Consider the following 19,632-nt stretch of genomic DNA (forward strand, 5'->3'; position numbering starts at 1 on the left):
TACACACAAGGAAGAGGCATCCTGGCTACAAGAACATTGTAGCCTCATGAAACCACATCAGAGAAACTCCACTGGGATCACAAAAAAAGGGACACTTAAAACATCTTCCTTTTGATTTCTGCTGTTTCTTTAAAGGGCTGGGCGTTGTGTTGGGGCACTTATCTTATTATCACTCAGTTTCTGCTTCCTACCAGCCTTCTTTTTTTTCCCGATTAAGCCTTTGCTATGTATGAAACAAGTTGTGACATTTAATTCAGAATCCTTTCCCTAGAGTGCTCTGGGAAGTGTTTCTGGAAATGAGCTCTCGAGGACTCACCAATTCATCAAAGTCTATCTGACGTAATTTTAGGCAAGTCAGTGGAGTTGTAGTGCTGAGACACACAGGGTCATGGAGAGGAGGGCCACGACTCCAGTGATGTTCTTTGTTCGCTGACTTGGAGCAGTTTGGTCATCCATATGCAGGCAGGCAAGTCATAAAGGAAATCTCAATTAAAAAAAACACATTTCACCTTCTGTAGTCAGCAAAGAGTAATTACATCGCTTGTGCTCCTATTAGCTTCCTTGCTTAGTGTCCTGATGTTTACATAAATTACAGCACCCTCACTTCTATCTTGATGACTCAAGAGCTTTAAACTTTTTCTCTTTTTCCAATAAATCTCATGGAGAACAAACGTGTTGCCACTTGGTTTTTAGTGTTTGCCAAGAATACAGAAATGCCCCATTCCTAAATTGGTCAAGACATATCTGCTCATTAGAAGCCTTAACAATTAAGCAGAAGTGGCAGGGCTGCCCAGAGATTGTCATGTAGATCCAGTCTTTGGTTGGTGTAAGTTATGGAAGCCTTTTAAAATCAGCTTATTTATGCTGATTTGCACCAAATTGGGCTCCTACCCAATGCTATTCAATGGCTGTTTTAAGATTCATAGAGAAGTCATCTCAGTGTCTTTGCATTTTTATAGCTTGTCTACCACAGAGGTGTGATGACAAAACACATTTTATACCTCTTCAAAATCTGCTGCAATAGGGTCATTATAGGGAAAAAACTCAGGAATGTGCTTGGTTGCTTTTTTTCAACATCATTTTAGAAATCCTACAACAACCAGTTTAGCATTTCAAAACAGATCAAAGGGAGATATTTTATTGTACATTCAAGCAGATTAAAAAAAGAAGCCAACAAATTAGTAACATAAATCAACCACCAAGGACTAAAGTGTTTTGCGATTAAACTGATGAAAGCCAATGAGCAGAACAAAGAAATGAACCATATAGAGGCAAGTTGGACAGATACGTGTTTTACAAAAGGGACAATCCAGAGGGAAGGTCTTTCCTATCTGACGAAATAATCGTGATTCAGAACTGGAAGACCTTTCTGTCCCCCCATAATTCTCATGTGATAGGAAGCTATTTCCCAATCAACTGAGAGGAGCAAAAAAGAAAACAGGCATAATCTTTAATGAAGAAAACCACAAGAAAGATTTGAGAAGAAAAGAACAATCGAGCAGCCATAAATATTCATCAAAAGGGGTTTAAGTATCTCATAAAGGTTGTGGTGTTCCCACTGAAAATAGATGATCCTGTCACTTTTTACGCAACAGAAGAATAAGTCAGGGAAATGATGCAGAATTAGGGTTGCTTTCTCACTCCCAAAATCCCCCCCCCCCCTTTCAAGATCTGATAAGTTAATTTAGCAAGTGCTTTACTTTAAACCTGTGACCAGCCTCTCTGAACATCAGCGCTTCATGAATCAGCCAGGCATTTCATCAGAAATTCAGCAGTACATCACAAAGCTGCACAAATCAAATAAAACATGGGCTTGGGCACTAAGGCTTTAGCATAACAAAAGGAAGAGCTTATCTCCTGCTGGCTGAATATGCTTCCCGGGAGGACCTGACCCACCTTCCATGGGCAATTCCTTACTCCTGTATGGCTCAGAGAACATCTTCCACCCAAGAATACAGCTTCAGCTGGAAGGGATAAGAGCTCCTGTAGATTTATAGGGAAGTTGCTGTAACCTAATAACAGCTGCAATATTTTTTTTCCTTTTCTAATCTTTTTGCTTTAACAAGCAGTGTGATGCCATCCCATTCAGGGGCCCGGATTCCCATAGATCCCACATTCATTTCCACTGTGCAGTTCTGTGGGAGGAAGACATCAACATGAAAAAGATCAAAACAATCCTTTGCTTTGTTGCAAGCCTCAGCTTTACAGGCGCTAATCACTGCACAGAGATATGATATATGCATACATCAGGAACTAAGCAAATCTAGAGAGCGTGTGATGTTGTGTACTCTCATTAAGACTTCAAAGGTGCTAAAGAAATTTGGCGCCCAAAGGGTGGGACTAATTTCACCTAACTTTAACCATCCAGAAATGGGGCGCCTGGTCTAGTTGTCTGGTTGTCTAGACTGCCTCTGGTAGTCAATAAGAATAGAGGTAAGTACCTCCAGAGGTGGATTCCTCCCACCTGTCTTAGCTGCCTATTTTAGGATGCAATGAATCACCGTCTGGAGATGCCTATCTCTTTCCATTAGCCATAGAGGGAGTCTCAAAGATGAAATTAGAATACAAGCCTAGTTTGATGGCTGAAGGAGGGAAGAAGGTGCACCCTGGCCCAGTGTTTGATGAATTTTATGAGGAACACCCTTTGAAAATCCCAGCCTCGTCTTCTAACATAGAGCAGATGTAGGCTAATGAGAAGAAAAAATACATTACCAGATTGAATTCCTTTGGACAACTTTGGCTTTAGGATACAAGGCAATGAGGCTGCATTAATCAAATCAATTCTTTAACATCTCATGAATGTCGTGGACAAGAGTCTATACAGTCCGGGAAACCATGTGTATAAAAATACATGTTACGACCCAATCTTACATCCATCAAATGGTGTTAACATAGGTAGGTTATTGCCATTGTCGTATCTGAATGCAATGAGTTTTCTATGGCTGTGGATAATTACAGAGATGGAGCATGGCTCTTTGAGACTATCGCATAAAACATATTTTAAGAGCTAGTTCAGATTCATCTCCAGAGGCAAAAAACTAATTAGTGAACTTCACATGTTCTTGTAATGAATTCCATTTTCAGCAGCACATTCAGGGAGACGAATGCTGACAAAGGGAGAGATTGCAAGTTGTCAAAATGACTCATCCAACCCCTCATAAAAATATTTTCCTTTTTTTTGCTTCCTCAGTCCTTCCTCTCCTTTTTTTTTGAGTCAAAAAGATGCAATTTTTCTTCAGAGTACACTCCCATTTCCCATGTCCATACTCACAATAACAAATTGTCAATTCTTGAGGTCTTATGTACCAACAGGCAAAACACTTGTTGTTCCTTGGAAAGACCTAAAAGACATTAAGTGAACCTTCTGCATAGCTGCCTTCTCACTGGGATTCAGGAGCAGCAACAGGGATTTGGCTAACACAGAAATTTTACCCAATACTGGGCAATTTATGCCCAAAATCTCTTACCTATCAGGAAGCCGGTCACTCTGGTGAGGTGTTTTGGAACTGGGGCTGCTGCAGCACAGTTGGTTCACAGAGATTTAATTGAAGTCTGTGCTACGTTCCAGGTGTCTCCCACACAGCCGACGTGTATAATGGGGTGCAGAAAGGGAGCAGTGGCACACCAGCCTTCGGTCTGAATTCTGGTGCAGGATGCAGTTTTCTTATACAGAGCTTGTAACAATTGCCTTTTGTACTCTTGTTTGGATTCAAATATGCACTTCACTTCTGATAAATCTTGTTTTAGAACTTAAAGGATGTGGGAAGTTACAAGCTTTAGCTTGAAGTCTCTAATATTTGTTTTAACTGATATTACCAATTGTGCTGGCAACCCAGTATGAACTGTGAGCCTAAAATACTATAAACAAAGGTGTAATCCAAAAGTCATGCTGTAAATATGTTGAACTATCCCATTTGTATAGAGCGAAAATATCTGTTTACACAACTAATTTATACCACCAGCCCCTCAAACTCACATAAGTTGCAATTACATGTTCAATTAATAGCCTCGTGAATCTCAGTGCTGTAGTCACATCCTATGGTTTCAGTGTGCATGTCTTCTTTTTAAGAACTTGATATTAGAAGGTTTAGTGTTTTAAGGGGGGGTTAGCACTGGTTTTATGATTTGCAGTGCCTGGTCCTAACTCTTGGAAAACGTTTTTGGAGGGGGTTAATGAGAACGAGGGAACAGAGCTACCGGGTGTTTCCAGATACCATCATGTTGTACATATAACACGCAGACTTCTCCAGGCATCGCTCCCCTTCAGTCAGGAAAGGCTGAGGGCATTTAGTTGTTTGCACTATAATGTCTCTTTTTCTCCCAAACACTTTACTCTCAAAGAGCTGAAAGAGGCCTATTGTTTTGCCTTTCCAAATGTCAGTTTGGAGAAGGCCCTGAGATGGTTGGCAGCTAGGTTCACTCTCTCACCTCCTTGGGCTGGTGATTAGGAGAGAGAGAGATTCATCTTGCCGATGTGAGTCAAAGCCTTTTCTGGTGTCCAGTCTAATCCACTCATTAAGACTTCCTCTGTTGATGGAGAAAGACCAGTGCCTGCAGAGAGTGAATCACCCCAGTTCCCCTAGGCACAGACCCAGGGGCTGTTTCTCTTGGAGGTGTACCTCCCTTGAGTGTCAAGGACGTGTCTGGCCGTCACCCAACTTTTAGCTGTCGCTTCTTGAATGAGACGGATCTCACCAGGCTGAAATGTGCTACTGTTCCTTTTTTTGTTCCCTGTAGAGACTACCAGAAGATGGATCAAAAAGGTCTCTGACATCCAGCTTGGTAAAGGGTCCGATATAGCGAGGGCCAAAGATTTAACTGTGTTCAAATGGACTTCAGGTTAGGAATTTGCAGCATTACTCAAGTGAAAATGTCGCTGACTGCACAGAACATAAATCTGGTAAGCAAACTGGAATATGCCACAGTTCCTGGACGCAACCTGCTCTGTTTCGGTGGTGTTTCATGGTGGTAAAAGAAGGTCAGCATTGCAATGTTTTTGGGGGGCATTTTGAGTCCTTGCAGTTGAATCCAGACCCATAACTCAATGAATTTGCTGGTGTTTCAGGTACAGAAATGATCCATCCATCACAACACAACTTCCACAGTGTTTTTCCATGGTTGACTTTTTTTTTTGGTTACTTTTCCGCACCCAAAGATTGTGAAATTACCCCCACGAAGTGCAAGTCTGCAAAACATGCCATCATACACAAAAACCCATGAGACACAAAACCCCAAACGACACACTGCAAACAAATCACAAAGAGTTTCTTCAAAAATGTTTGCTAAACTATAATTAGCGTAAGTTAGGGGAACACTTCAAACCGTAATATATTCTAAGCTAACTTGCAAACAGAGCACTTTTAGATTCCTTTTTATTTCCTCAGTAGTTAGTATTTGCTGGGCTGTTTTGCATTTTGAGGAGCATTTATTGCTGCCAGGCAAACCAAACCCTTAAGCGCTTTAAATTAATGTCCTGATCCTATCAAGGCCAGCTTCTCAAATATATATAAGGGGTAGCATCACTGTGTCACTTCAGCGGGATCTCTGTTCCTCTCCTGCAGAAGAGCTTCCCCTAAACTTTCATATTCCACCTTCAAATAAGCCACGATGAGCAGACAGGCGCCAACAGTGAGATCTGTCCTGGGACGAAGAGGCTTCAGTTCAGCTTCGGAGATTTGTGGTCGAAGCTACGCTGCCTCTGCCTGCCAACCTGTCCGATGTGGAGCTGGTGCCTATAGCAGCAGGAGTGTCTGCAACCTGGGTGGAAACAGGAGAATTTCCTACGTGAATGGAGTCTGCGGTACTGGATGTCTTGGAGAGTTCGGCTTTGGAGGTGTAGGCTACGGTAGTGTTGGAGGAAGGGTTGGCCTTTGTGGCCCCAGGGGATATAGTATTGTGAGAGGTTACCCTGATCGCAAAGCTGATGGCATCCAAGGTATCTGCATCGATGAACGGCTTCTGAAGCCCCTCTGCGTTGGGGTTGACCCGCTGGAACATGAAATACGCTGTCAGGAGAAGGAACAGATCAAGACACTCAACACTCAATTTGCCTGCTTCATCGACAAGGTGAGTGCAAACCTGCTCCGTACTTGCGCTTCTTTGAGAAAAATAAAACACGACAAAACCCCTCCATAACCCCAGTCCAGCTGATGCCATGAATCACTGGGCTGGGTACAAGCAAGGGTCCAGATTCCCACAGAGCCATGTTGGTTCAGACTGGGATCTTCAGTACTGGGGAAGGGCTCATTTCAGCCAGATGCCAGTCCTAGTATTTGCTGGTGTTTGTATCGTGGCCACGGTAGCACTGGACTTTCTTGCAGGTGTATCCTCTCTGGACAGCCTCGGTTCAAGGCTGGATTTCTCATGGCAGCCTTGTTCTAGCTCAGCTAGAAGTTACAGCCCTGACGGGGTCATCTTTCTGTCCTCCATTAGACCCTTTTCCCCCTTTTGTCTTTAAATATAGCGACTGTTCCAAAAAACATTCCTGAAGGCAAAGGAGGTTAATCTTGATTCAGGCACCTAAACCTTAGATATCTAAGTCTGAGCTGTCACCTTAGGATCCCTTTGTAGAAAAAACAGAGACAAACAGGTTCCGCCCTCTGGGGACTCAATCTCATCCTAAAATACATCAGAGGCACCATCCAGAGGAGCCTTATTTCTATTCATTGGTGAGAAAGGCAGATTTAGACATGTGACTTTTAGATTTCTAAATAATTTAAACATGTGACTTTTAGATTTCTAAATAAGAGCAGACAATTTTATGATCATCGTGGCATATCACCTCTCACTTCCTGAAAATCCTATTCTTCCACCTGCAGTTTCACAGCGAGAGCAGACAGTTAAACCAGATGTCAAGTTATTGCATTCATCTCTTTATTTGAAGAATTGCTATTTTATGGCCTGCAGGTCCGATTCCTGGAGCAGCAGAACAAAGTGCTGGAGACCAAGTGGGGCCTCCTGCAGCAATACGTCCTACCAAAGAGAGGGAAAAACCTTGAACTGTACTTTGAGAATTACATCTGCGACCTGCGGAAGCGCCTGGACTGCTTGCTATGTGAAAAGCAAAAACTGGGCAGCGAAGAATGTGCCACAAGCCAGCTGGTGGAGGAGTTCAAGTGCAAGTAAGGACCTTCAGGTCTCCTCTAGCTCTTGGCATTTCACTTCTCCTCTGGTTCATCTCAGGCAACATCTCCCAGACATGTGGCACATCCCCTTTGGGGATGTCACATTCTTCCGTCTCACTTGCAAACTCTTTGCATTGTTAATGTTGTTGTTCATGAAGAAGCTTCTGATCTTGGGATGGTCTAATGTTTGGTCTCCAGACACTGATCTTACAGTGCCTGATGGCAGTCTCTGAGCAAGCGAAGGTTGTTATTTATACCTGATGGTTAATGTCTGTGTGTCTGATAGTATTGCTTGCCTCAGCCCTTTTCTTCTCCTTTTCCAACAGATATGAAGAGGAAATCAATAGGCGTACAACTGTGGAGAATGAGTTTGTGGCACTCAAAAAGGTGAGAAGCTCAAAATACATGAATTGTTATACCTATAATAGTTTTATTTGGTGTAAAGCTTGGTTGAAAAAGTGCATTATTAGGAAATGCCCGGCAAAAGTGTTATAATGTGCAGAAGGAGAGAGGCCTGTAAAGAGGCACAGGGTTAGAAAAAGAGGCAAATGCAAGTAGAAAGTAAAAATAATGTATCCTCAAAGCTTACATCATCAGCACTACGGCAATAGTTTTGTTACCCCAAGCACATTCTTGAAGCATAATGGGAGGGTGCATTTGTGGAAGGGGGACAGAGTGGGAGAGGTCACACTGGAATACCTGGTGTCTAAGACGCTGGTTATTTTCTGACTGTGTCTTCACATACTTTATACTTGGACATCAGAAAAGCAGAAATCATTTGAACAATATTAAAAAATTATGTTTAAATACTCATTAGTCAATTCTGAGTTTGTAGCTAGGTCCTAAGTAATAAATAAACTAATCCCTGTAAGTCATGTTGGAATGGTTTTGTTTTCCTTTAGGAGACACCAGGGCATCTTGACTCACCCTCTCACACCTTTCTGCTCTTGAAATCTTGTTGAAACATGTTTCTGTTTTATTGGCGCTATGTCTGTCTTCTGTGTGTTTCTCCAATGTTTTCAGCGAGATTGGGCTGGAACGTATCTATCTCCTCTCTTTCAGGATGCAGACTGCATCTTTTTGAACAAGGAAGAGCTGGAGGTGAAGGTGGATCTGTTAAGAAGGCAGTTGGAGTTGCTGAAATGTGTGTTTGAGGAGGTGAGTTTCTCTGGTCTGTCCCAGGAGTTTGGTGGTGCTGTCTCATCCTTCAGGTGCTCCAAATTTCTACAGCTTGGAACCCTTCTTTGACATGTCTCATCCCAAGCCCTGAATACTTGAAAGCATGGAAGTATAAGGCTGATACAATATTAACATGATTATGCTGGGAATAGGGTGGTTCCCCCTTTCTTAATGCAGCTCCAGGTATGAACTGGCTGTGTCCTAACTCTACCCCTGAGAAAAGAGATGTGTCTGTCTAGTTACTCCGGATTGCAGTTGTCTGATTAGAGCTAAAGAAACTGCCAGCTTAATCCTGTCATTAACATCAGTAAAGCAGCTGAAGATGACAGGATACCAAGGGTTAAGTCACTCAAATTCCTTGCCCTTGATGTGGACAGAATTGCTGCAGGTCAGCATGTAGGTCAGCAGCTGACATGTGGCAACGCATCCAGCAGGGAGGATTTTCTGCTGAGCCAACCTGAGGGACATTTCTTGACTTGTTATATCCATCAGATGAGCAGTGTGGCTCTTTGTCCCAGCCCTTCCTTCACTATGAAGTCTGAGAATTGCTAACAGCTGACTAAGCCATTCCCCAACCTGTAGGAACGAGCTCAGGTAGATCGCCAGCTATGTGACACTTCAGTCATCGTGAAAATGGACAACAACCGAGACCTGGACATGGAAAGCATCATCAAGAACGTTGAATGCTGGTACCAAGAAATAGCTCAGAAGAGCAAAGAAGAAGTTGATGCTTTCTACCAAACCAGGGTGAGTAAGAAGCAACCTGGCTGTCTGCCTGGCAACTTAACAGGCTGCAGGTCAAAAACGATGATTGTCTTGTTTCTTGGTACCAGTTTCAGGAGCTTCAGGATAAGAGAGGCAAGTATTGCGATGATCTGCAAAACAACAAGTGTGAGATTTCAGAGCTAACCCGGATGATACAGAAGCTGCAGTGTGAACTGGAGAACGTGAAGAAGCAGGTAGGAGAGGCCCAGAGGCGATGTTTCCAGAAAGGGCAATGTCTTGGAGGACAGCTCAGATATGGGGGAAGATGACGCATTGGCCTTTAGTAGTCTTAAGACCTGCCCTAGGCTGTAGTTGGAAAGTGTATTGTTGAAAAGTGGATAGAGAGAAGGGAAGCTGGTGGTTTTTTTCTCTGTTTGCAATTGGAAGAGCAGATTAATCCAAAACCAGAATGTCCAAGAATTAGGAAACGAAGCCTTGAAGACACGTGCACTGTTATCCTCCCCTCTGACAGGTCTCCTGCCTGCAAACCTCCATTTGTGACGTTGAGCAGCGTGGGGATTGTGCTCTCAAAGATGCCCGGGAGAAGCATGTTGAGCTACAGAATGCCCTCCAGAAGGCCAAGGATGAGCTGGCTTGCATGCTGCGGGATTACCAGGAGCTGCTGAATGTCAAGCTGGCCCTGGATATCGAGATAGCAACATATAAGACTCTACTGGAGGGTGAAGAGAGCAGGTGGGTGACAGAGACCTTGTCCCTTTTCTCCTGTATATCAGAGTCTGGAACGATTCCAGCTCCCAAGTGAATTTTGCAGCTCCAGGATCCTTCCAGGCTCACAGAAACTGGGGCTGGAGAGATGGCTGGAGGCCATACAGGCCACCCTTTTGCCAGCAAAAACAATTCCTGTCCTAGGGATAGTCAGACTTGTGAAAACAAGGGATTAAGTGGGCTGGTTGTACAGCTGGAAGTTATGAGTAACGTCAGGTTTCTAGATGTGCATGCAACTGGTTAATAGGATAACGTGCATTTCTCTTATCTCCCCTAACAGGATATGTGTGGGGAACCCGGTGAGCGTGTGTAAGTAACCTGAAGATTTACAGACATGAGGGTTTCTCATTTTAGGAAAGACAGTTTATGGAGTAGCATTATCTGTCTGCCCCAGACCCCTCTGCTTCTACCTCCCCTTCCCTTTCAGACCAGGCTGATGTTGAAGGTTTAGTCCCAGAAATCTCAAATACCTCTGAATTTCAAAAAAATCGGCTTTTGGATGGAGGGGGAGAAGGTCAAATTCATGACCCTTTTCTACTCTTGGAGGCAACAGTGAGCTGCCCTGCTGAACCCGCCAGGCAATGCACCGATGTGCATTGAACCTGGGAAAGAATATGCCACCAGCCAGATGAGCCGCGTGGGAACTGGGAGAAACTGTGAGGGGATGTGTTGGGACATGGGGGAGGAGTTGGAAGGAGCAGGGGCTCAAATATGTTGGACAAATCTAGAGGAAATCAGGTTTGGTCGGTTCTGTCACTCATGAAACAACTTGCCTTGTGAGAGTCTTCCAGTTTTCCTCTCTAAATAATTAATCCCATGGGCTGTCTTGCAGCTGTGGTCAGCAGTGGCTACAATATCCCCGATGACTGCGGGATGCTGGCTGCAAACGCGGCTGTGTGTGGCTACGGCTCCCTGGGGAGACGGTCCGGACGACACAGCTCCCAGAATGGAGGATTCAGCTCCCGGAGCGCTGGGATCCACCCCAAGAGAGTCATTAGCTCGGTGGCCAAGCAGTGTGTCCCAGAGGTGTATTGCCAAGCCGGAGGGGTCAACTGCAAAAATGGGGGATTCAGCTCCCGGAGCGGGGGGTACCCAGCCCGCACCGTCATCAGCACGGGAAATGGGGGCTTGAATGCTAGGATGGGGCCTTGCCAAGCTGGTGGGGTGGTCAGCTTCGGAAACCAAGGCTGCGTCATCAGGCAGCTGGGGGGCTCTCCTGTTGTCGTTGCAAACAGCCCTGAAGTTGTGGGGTGCAACAACGGCGTGGTGGGGAACTTCGGGGTTGTCAGAGACCCATGCGTTGTTCCATAGGGCCGTCAGCTGGGGAGGTAGCACAGCCAGCAACGTTGGAGAGCAACACTGAGACACGCAGTTCCTACCACTGAGATGATGCAGGATAGTTTCTCTGCCCACTAGTAGCAACATTTGTCACCAAGCCCATTCCCACATTTATTAGCATCAGATATATACCCCACCAAGTTATGTTTTCAGAGTCCCCAACCCTAAAGACACATCTAGCAAGCTTCTCCAGCAGGTGCTCAACACAGTATTATTTCTCTGAGTTTATACTGTCTAGATTATCACAGCTTTAAGGGTTTGCTTGTTGCGCTGCCTTCGCTGGCTTTTCCCATAACGAGCAGATTCATTAACAATGTTCTTCCTTACAAGACACCTCTTTTTCTTCCAGCTCCTCCCAAAGCATTTCAGAAAAGAGAGTGATGATTTAACTTTCCCAGGAGGCACTGGGAGAACACGCCCCTCCCCTCCGCTTTTTTTTTTGTCAGAGAAGAAACCCTGAGCTGCAAAATTGAGCTTAAATTTTAAACAAGGCAATTTCAACTTTCAAAGCACCTGCTAGTTACACTGCAGCCATAGGCTTTTTGTGGAATTTGCTTACAGATGAATACGTAGTACTTTCATTTGCTTCTGCATGTTAGGGGTGGCTAGTTCAAAGCGTGCTGATTTTTAGAAGAGCTCACCCCCCATCCCTACCCCCAAAATGCCAAGGGAAGTTATTGGTGCATAAATCTTCTGAGCTGACATCTTATATTCACATGAACAGAGCTTCTTTCATTGACTGCTCAGACTTCCCAGCTTTCCACTGCGCCTTCAATAAACTGCATTGAAAGTACATGTTTCGTCTCTGCATTTTTCCATAGATGGTATTTAAACAAATTACAAAATGGGTGAAGAAGTACGCTTTCGCAGTTTATGGGGGGAAGAAAGAATCAAACATCTTTTGATTCTCTTTAGGCAGTTTGGAGCACAGTGGCACTCACATGCCAGGAGAGTCCAATGGTGTTTATTCTGTTTTATTTACCTCCTTATATCACACCACCTATAAGATATTTTATAGCCCAAGTAGCAACTGATGTCAAAGATTGCCAGAAACCTCCAAAATAATTCTGAGCACTGTAAGATGTCCTCTATGACAAGTTTGCCATCCTGTAGCTTCATTCACTGCTGCAACCTCAGAACAAGGTATTTGTTCAATCCTTCCATGTCACAGCAGTTGAATGAACACAGAAGCCAACGCTGACCTGGGCTCAACAGGCTTGTGATCAGGACTGTGCACTGCCAGAGTCATATGTATTTCAGACATAAAAACTTTTGCTTCAGTGGTGTTAGGGCTGACAAAGTGTGACATTTATCCTGTATGACTTAAAAGGCAAAGAGATATGTTGTGAGATCTCTTGGCCATAACGGGGTGGGATTGACTTTGTCTCAGTTTTGAAGTCTCCCATGTTGAGCTCAACAAGTGAGCTGGTTGCTGGGGGCTCATTTTGTGGAGAGAAATCAACATTTCCATGGGGTTATTCATCTGACCAAACACAGGTGCCTAATTTAGCATGAAATGCATCAAGCTCTAGACTCTACTGACTGCGTCAATTAGATCTCTCCTGGCTCTGCAGGCAGCCTCGGGCAGGGGTATTAGCGCAAATAGAGACATCACCATGTGAGACGCCTGCATGTACTCAGACGAATACACCCTGCCTGTCATCCGCTGGATTCGCAGACGTTATTATCACAGCGAATGTCTTCCTGTCTCCAGCACATGAAGTATTACAGGTCACACGGCACCACTAATCTCCCCGCTCTCACAGGGCAAAATTCTAATTGCAACCTAAAAAAAAGTGAATATTAAAGACCGATGCAAGGAAGAAGATAAGCACCTCTGGGGAAGGGCATGAGATGTCATTTCTATGCTGAGAATAGAAACTGTTTCATCTAACTTTGACCATCTGCGTGTCAGAGACTGGTTAGGTGAGGTGGACAGTCCTTCCACCTGAGCCCCTCTCTCAAATGAGGAAACCCAGTTCAGCAGTTTATATAACTTGTAAGTGGCTACAATTAGATGAGATGGAGCCCACCTAGGGGGGTAATGTGGCATCTGAGCTTAATGCATTCACCACCTGCAAGTGTAATTTGGAAAGGCGGCAAGCCCAATCCTTAGAGACCCTGCTGAGATATTAGGCAGCTCCAGTTAATTGCCTGAATGTCGCCAAATCCCTGCGCAGTTTCGAGATATCACTGTGGGCCACGGCCAGGCGGCGTGCGCAGGATGGCTCTCCAGGAACCACTGTGGCTCCAAGTTTGGGTCTTCCTTGTGGCTATGAGGAGGCATGGCCGTCCCTTCACAATCCACAGCCAGAACAACTCGGCTTGGCTTTGTTTCAGCGGCCACGTTTTGCTGTTGCTAAAAAAGATGGTTGCTTGAGAAAGAGGAGGTGGAGAAAGCCACAGCTTTGTGACCTGGGGTTAGTCCTCACCAGCTGCTGGTTGACTCAACCAGTTGGTCTTGCCCTTGCTTGCTCTCCCTCCGTGATCTGTAGAAACAGGAACTGGCTTTGCATGATGTTCCCAGCCTCGAAGGGGTGAAAGCCCAGCAAGCCCCAAGTTTTCCAGAGCTTTCCCCCCCTGACCATTAAAGTCAGGACCAAGGTGTCCCCAGATAAGAGAAGACACAAGCCTGGGCTGTCAGTTGCAGTGCCTCCTTCTCTTGCTTCAGGGGTGAACTGCAGACAGGAGTCTAAAATAGCTTCCTAACATTAGCAAGGGTGACTTCTCCCATCCCAACCGAGGAAGCAGTAGGCGACTGCCTAATTTCAGTGGGAGAATAATTATCTTTTAGTGGACTGAATAATAGAGAGAAGAAAGGAAGATGATACTACCTCTTCCAAAACAAGGGCAGCTCCTTTCCTCCTCATGTTTGAGCCAACACCCAAATATTCTTGCTATAATTTTAGCAAACCAAAGAGGAAAATGAAGGCTGCATTTATTTTTTCTCTATAGCTACAGCTGAATGGGCTAGCTCTTAAGATTTTGTCACAGTAGCAAAAGGAAAAGGTTCATCTCAGATGGTTTTCAAACTATTCATTAAAGCTTGTATGACAAGATCAGGAACATTTCCTGGTAAGTGATTGCTATTTTTCCTTCCCACTTTTTTTTTTTTTTTAATCTTGAGGATTGTTTTGATTATTTTTTTGCTCTTCTTTCTAATAAAAATTATCTTAAACAAACAATTGTTTTAAGTTGGGGAACTGGATTTTCTGTCAGTTAAAAATAACCAGAGAAAACCGTTTGATAATTGAGAAATGTTTCCATTCCGTTCTTTCAGTAAAAAATATTAATAATTTAAAAATACCATTCCAGTAATTTTATTCTATGAAATGTTTTGGTTTTGATGTTTTGGCTGACCAATATAAGCACTCCAAGCCAAAGCCTATGACAGACAAGGAGATGAAGAAGAAAGTGGGAAGAAGCAAAGCATGTGCATGGTCCAGGTCTCCTCCATCATCCATGGAGACAGATGGGCAGCTCAGAGGGTCTCCCCTCTCCAAAAACTAAGCATGTCTTGGGTCTGTTGCAGAAAGAGCAGTATGAAGACAGGGATGACTCTACTCCTGTGTCAGGCAACCTCCTGCAAAGATGTCACCACCCTTTGTAACCAGCATTTTCCATTTCAGCCACCCTGTCCAGGGTGGAATGCTTCTGCCATAAATTTGTCTTCAAAAAAGACAGCCTTATCACACTGACCCACTCACTCTGAACTTAATTTATAGACTAGAAAGGGCAACTCACCTTCTCATAAAGCATCTCTCTGCACTAAATATACCAAGACAAGGATGTGGGAAGAGGAGGAAGAGGTGGGACTCTTACAGGAACAGAGAGAAAGTAATCTCCAAGAAAGTCATCTCCACAGCATGTCCCTGCAGTATGAGGCAGAAGAGACGGCACAGCCGCAGCAATCAACTGAAAGAACACACTTTACAGTAAATATTTGAACTGGTGATTAACCTGAGTGCAATACATTAAACAAGGAAATGTTCTTTGAGCCAAGATTGTCATTTAAGCTTTTTCACTTGCTCATTATTCTCTGTGTGTGTGTGATAGTTACTACAATGTTTTTTCATGTCAAAAGCAGATACCAATTACCAAACAAACCCACGCAGGCTCAAAAGACATTAATCTCATCCAGCCATGCCCAACATAAGGGATATTTTCAAAGTCTGCCACTAGACGGGCTCTTTCCCTTCCTGGTCTGCCCATTTCTTCTCTCCCTACCCGGAACAAGCTAAAGATGCTAGACCTCTGCGGTCTAGCATTGGACGATGGGTCTTTGGAGCCTTTTTAGCTCAGAAGCAGCAGAAAAGGCAGAAGCAAATTCATCCAACCTTTGAATCAATAGCAACAGCAAGAAATTTTAACAGCTTTGCTGAAACAAGAACCCTCTTTGGTCTCTGTGCATGTCTATGGAGTCCTTTGTCATGGACCACACACAGGATGCAGCGAGGGTGGTACAAGATGTGGACGTATGTACCGTAGTTTTGGCTTTAAAGATCTCAGAGATTGCAGGGACCCCGGTGAGTGCAGAACGTTTGGAGTTTGTAGCAGCAGAAGAGGTTGCATGATGAATCATCGTGATGGTGAGCCTGGTCCCACTCATTCTGCAAGCAGTGAAAACAGCCAAAGTATCAGCAGAGATGAAAGGTCCCAGCAATGGTACAGCTATGGGGCTGAATCATCTGGCACTATGAAATACACAGATAAGGAAATCTCAGGAGCAAATCTGCCTGCTTTGCCAATAAGGTAGGAGCAGAAATTTTGCTTTATTCTGCAGTGAATTCCTTACAGAGCCAAACTGGGAAGTCCCCAGACACACCAGAAAGATATGGTTTGGAATACCCCACTTAAAAAAAAAAAAAAAAATCCACTTGTGTAATTTCAGCTTTTTATCCTAGGTGTTAAAAAAAAAGTTTAAATAGCTCAGAATTTTGCGGAGGACAGAAGTTGCATTTTTGTGGCCTGATGAAGGAGATGTAGATTTATTACATTTTTTTACCAATTGCTCAGGGAATCATTATAAGGGATCATTTGCTTTTTTTTTTTTTCCTTCAGCTATCCAATTTTCAAGCTATGTATCCAGCTCCCAGAAAGCACAGCAGTTTTATTTCCCCTTTCTGACCCCTGAACCAAATGAGACGGTGTCTAACTCTCCTCCTGATATGTTGCTTTCTGTTCTTTAATAAACGCGTCATTTACTATAATTATTACTATATTATTGTCACTCCCAGCACACAGAGGAGGCACCCAAGTGGGGTGTCTCATGGCTGCACGGATGGTAAATCCAAGGCCATATTTTCAGGCCTGCATCTGCAGCCCGAGGAAGCGGATAGACACTTTGCACGGCAGGTGGGAACAAACGATACCCAAAGAGCCTGCCACAAAGCAGATTGTGGATAAATACAGGTAAGAAATTAGCCAGTAATTAGTTCCTCCTGTGAACACTCATTCCTTGCAGCCAGACGGCTCCACAATCCACATTATATTCAAAAGTAAGTTGTTTCTTGTGATGTGGTCAATATTACTAACGGGAGGGAGGGGGAAGGTTTTAGTCAGAGGTCTCACTTGAAAAGGGATGGATCTCAGGGTAGGAGAAAGATATTCTGGGCTTGTGGTCCAGGCTCAGTGTGTGGGTGGAGGATTCTCCACCTCCTTGGGTACAAGCAATATAGGATTATGCTGGATTTTTCTCACCTCTGCTTAATACAACTTCTTTCCTTTTAAGGTGATTTTAATGGAAACCTCAGTTTTCTTTAGATGCTTCAACTCAGCTGTACTAGAACAAAGTGAACGTTGGACCTTTCTGTTTGGTTGCCAAACCAAACATCTGGGTAAATTCTGACCTGGCTGTCCCTAAGCATTTTTGGGGGTTCGAGGTTTCTCTTCTACATCAATGAAACCTTTTCAGGAGGTCTGCTCTTCTCAAAACACAGGCCAGCAGATTTGACTTTCCTTCTCCACTTTTTCTAGGCTTGCATCATTGAGGTGGCTCGAGGAAACTCCTAACCGCAGACAACACGATCCGCAAGTCTGCTTAGAAGAAATGAAGGGAACCCAAACCCAAACCAGCCATGCAAACCAACTGGCTAGTTGAGTGTGAACTGCTCGGCGTCTGCATGCGGCTGGTCCTGCGTCGGCTCCCGAGGAGCTGGACGGTGCACACCGTGCCACGACAGAGCCGCGGGGCAGGGCGGGTTGGTTGAGGCAGGAGCTGGAATTGCTGAGATGTGTGTTTGAAGAGGTAGCAATTCCTCCCTTTCTGTCCGCAGGGAAATGCAGGTTATGTTTTTTTCCTGGAAACACCCTCATCTTTAGCACAGCCCAGTTTAGCGTAGACAGAGTTGGGTTTCGGAGCTGGACTGTCTACTTATCCAACATATTCACTAATAGGGCTTATGTGCTAGTTGCATATGGGAACAAAAATCCCACTGATATTCTTCAGGGTTCATGTGCTACCTACATGGGGAATCCTCTGTCTATACCCAACGCTTGCTGGCTATGCTCCAGTTCAGTAGGTGGATTTATCCTTTTTCAGGATTAAAGGAGGCTTGGTATATTCCTCAGTGATGAATCACTCCAGGTCAGATTGTAGCTGCAGGATGAAGACTCACATTATACAATTAGTTCTGCATTTCCCCAGAAGTGATGCAAATGAGGGGGAATCACTTTGGACTGCAGCTTTTTGCAACCTTTAGGCACAAGCTTTGCAACGCCTCCATCACTGTGAAAATGGACAACCGACGGGACTCAGGCACCATCAGAAACCCCAGCACTGAACGGAGCTCAGAGCAGACATCAAAGCTTTGTACCATAAATGAAGGACCCATCAGCTACTGAATACCATTGCACAAGAGCAACTGCTGTCTCTGGAGGAGCCCAGATGTTGACCTAGGGTAGCGTATTAAACAGGACCTCTGCCAGCCTTCTTGAAACGGGCTATTTTGTACAACAGAAATTATATTAACAGTGTTATTTTATGTGAAGAAAGCAGGCAGGTGGAATGGTAAAGCATAAAAAGCTTTTACATTTTAAGTTGCTCTTTCAGTTCTGGCGTCAAGGAAAGAGGATTCAGTGTAACTGAGAAACAGGGTCTGAACACTCAGCATCCAAGACCTGGCTTTGGAGATGAGACCATGAGCTTGCCCTGCAGTGCTCTGCTTGTGACAGTGATGAAGGGTTTGGGTGGGAAGGAGGTGCTAAACCTCTGCAGAGCAACAGGCAATTATGCCAAACCTAGTAGCAATCTCATAAGCAACTGGTTCTCTTTATCATATACTCTTGGAGTAACTTGAAAGAAGTCACTCAAAGGGGGTATGACGTTTTGGGGACAGCGCGCCTTTGGTGTTTGTCAGTCCTTAATTGAAATGAGGACAACGAAGCCACAGTTGTCATGCTCAGTAATTAAAGGGAAAGTAAAGCCACCCGTCTGTCCTTTGACAAGTAGCCTGTCTGCAGACGGATATTTGTGATGCTGAGCAGCGTGGTGACGGTGTTTGCAAAAATGCCTGGGAGAAAAAAACACGAAATACTCTCTACGTTAAGCCAAGGAGGAGCTGGAAGGCCATGTGTGCAATTATTAGGATGTCTTGAACACCAAGCTGTCTTTAGGTCATTGAGATTTCCACATGCAAGCCATTTCTGGATGGAGAACAAGAGAGGCAGGTGCTTAACACTCCCTGGTATCACACGCAGCGCCCAGCAGGCAGATTACCCCATAGGATATTCAAGGAGAAAAAGCAACCACATAATAACAAGAACAAAGAGAATAACAAGGCAAAACACTGATGTGTGGATGTTGCTTCAAGAAATTACACTGGAGTTCCCCCAATGAAACTCCCCAGCGTGTGCATCCCCACTGAGCGGAAGAGGAAGATGGGTGCCTGATTCACTCGGGATCACCGGGGTGCAGAGTTAAGAGTAGCTGTTAAATGAAATTGTGAATTTCTAAGATCCCACTCAGTGGAGTTTCTTCTGTAAGTTGCAGATTTGCCTAATAATGTATCTCCTTTTATCCTCCAGCAGAGTGTGGCCAGGGAGTCCTGTTGGCACAGCTATGAAAAATGTATGATTCACTGGAAGATTTTCTGTTTTCCATTTCTCTGCACTGTTTCTGGCTTTCTCTTCCAGTTACTGAGCGCTGGGTTTTCTTGGAGCCCAGGTTCCCAAGTCCAGTGCAATGGACGGTGATAGTGGCCCAGTTGGATTTCAAACTCAGTATGGGCACATCTCTGGCCATGAAAGAAAGAGGTTCCTAAAAGAGGAGATTTAGGTCGAGAAGTGAAGGAATACACCTCAGAAACACAGTGAAATCAAAGCATGACTTTGCATCTCTGAAGGCATAGTCATCTTGCACGCTGGAGGACATAGCTGCGGCAGGGAAGCGTTTAGCTTTGGGAGGAGGGATTACCAGTCCAGAGGTATAATCATTACTGTTGCTTGCCTTTATCTCCCTGAATGTGTGGTTTGCTAGCAATTCAGAGAGTTAATCTCTGGA

General features: G+C 44.4%; 1 protein-coding gene across 1 annotated transcript; it reads left to right on the forward strand.

The window, feature by feature from the left end:
- Positions 1–5,506: 5,506 nt before the first annotated feature.
- LOC128151856 (keratin, type II cytoskeletal 4-like) lies at positions 5,507–11,460 on the forward strand. Its single transcript, XM_052809582.1, has 9 exons — positions 5,507–6,066; positions 6,907–7,121; positions 7,451–7,511; positions 8,187–8,282; positions 8,886–9,050; positions 9,137–9,262; positions 9,541–9,761; positions 10,075–10,103; positions 10,627–11,460. The coding sequence occupies exons 1-9, from the start codon at positions 5,608–5,610 to the stop codon at positions 11,103–11,105; spliced, it is 1,851 nt and encodes a 616-aa protein (XP_052665542.1). The 5' UTR covers positions 5,507–5,607; the 3' UTR covers positions 11,106–11,460.
- Positions 11,461–19,632: the final 8,172 nt, after the last annotated feature.

The sequence above is a fragment of the Harpia harpyja genome, chromosome 15 (assembly GCF_026419915.1).
Source record: "Harpia harpyja isolate bHarHar1 chromosome 15, bHarHar1 primary haplotype, whole genome shotgun sequence".
NCBI lineage: Eukaryota > Metazoa > Chordata > Aves > Accipitriformes > Accipitridae > Harpia > Harpia harpyja.

Excerpts from the sequence above, each read along its gene's own strand:
- LOC128151856 (XM_052809582.1), top strand. The coding sequence starts at position 5,608 with ATGAGCAGACAGGCGCCAACAGTGAGATCTGTCCTGGGACGAAGAGGC. Across the intron at positions 9,051-9,136 it reads ATGCTTTCTACCAAACCAGG|TTTCAGGAGCTTCAGGATAA; the intron begins GTGAGTAAGAAG and ends TCTTGGTACCAG. Across the intron at positions 10,104-10,626 it reads GGGGAACCCGGTGAGCGTGT|CTGTGGTCAGCAGTGGCTAC; the intron begins GTAAGTAACCTG and ends GCTGTCTTGCAG.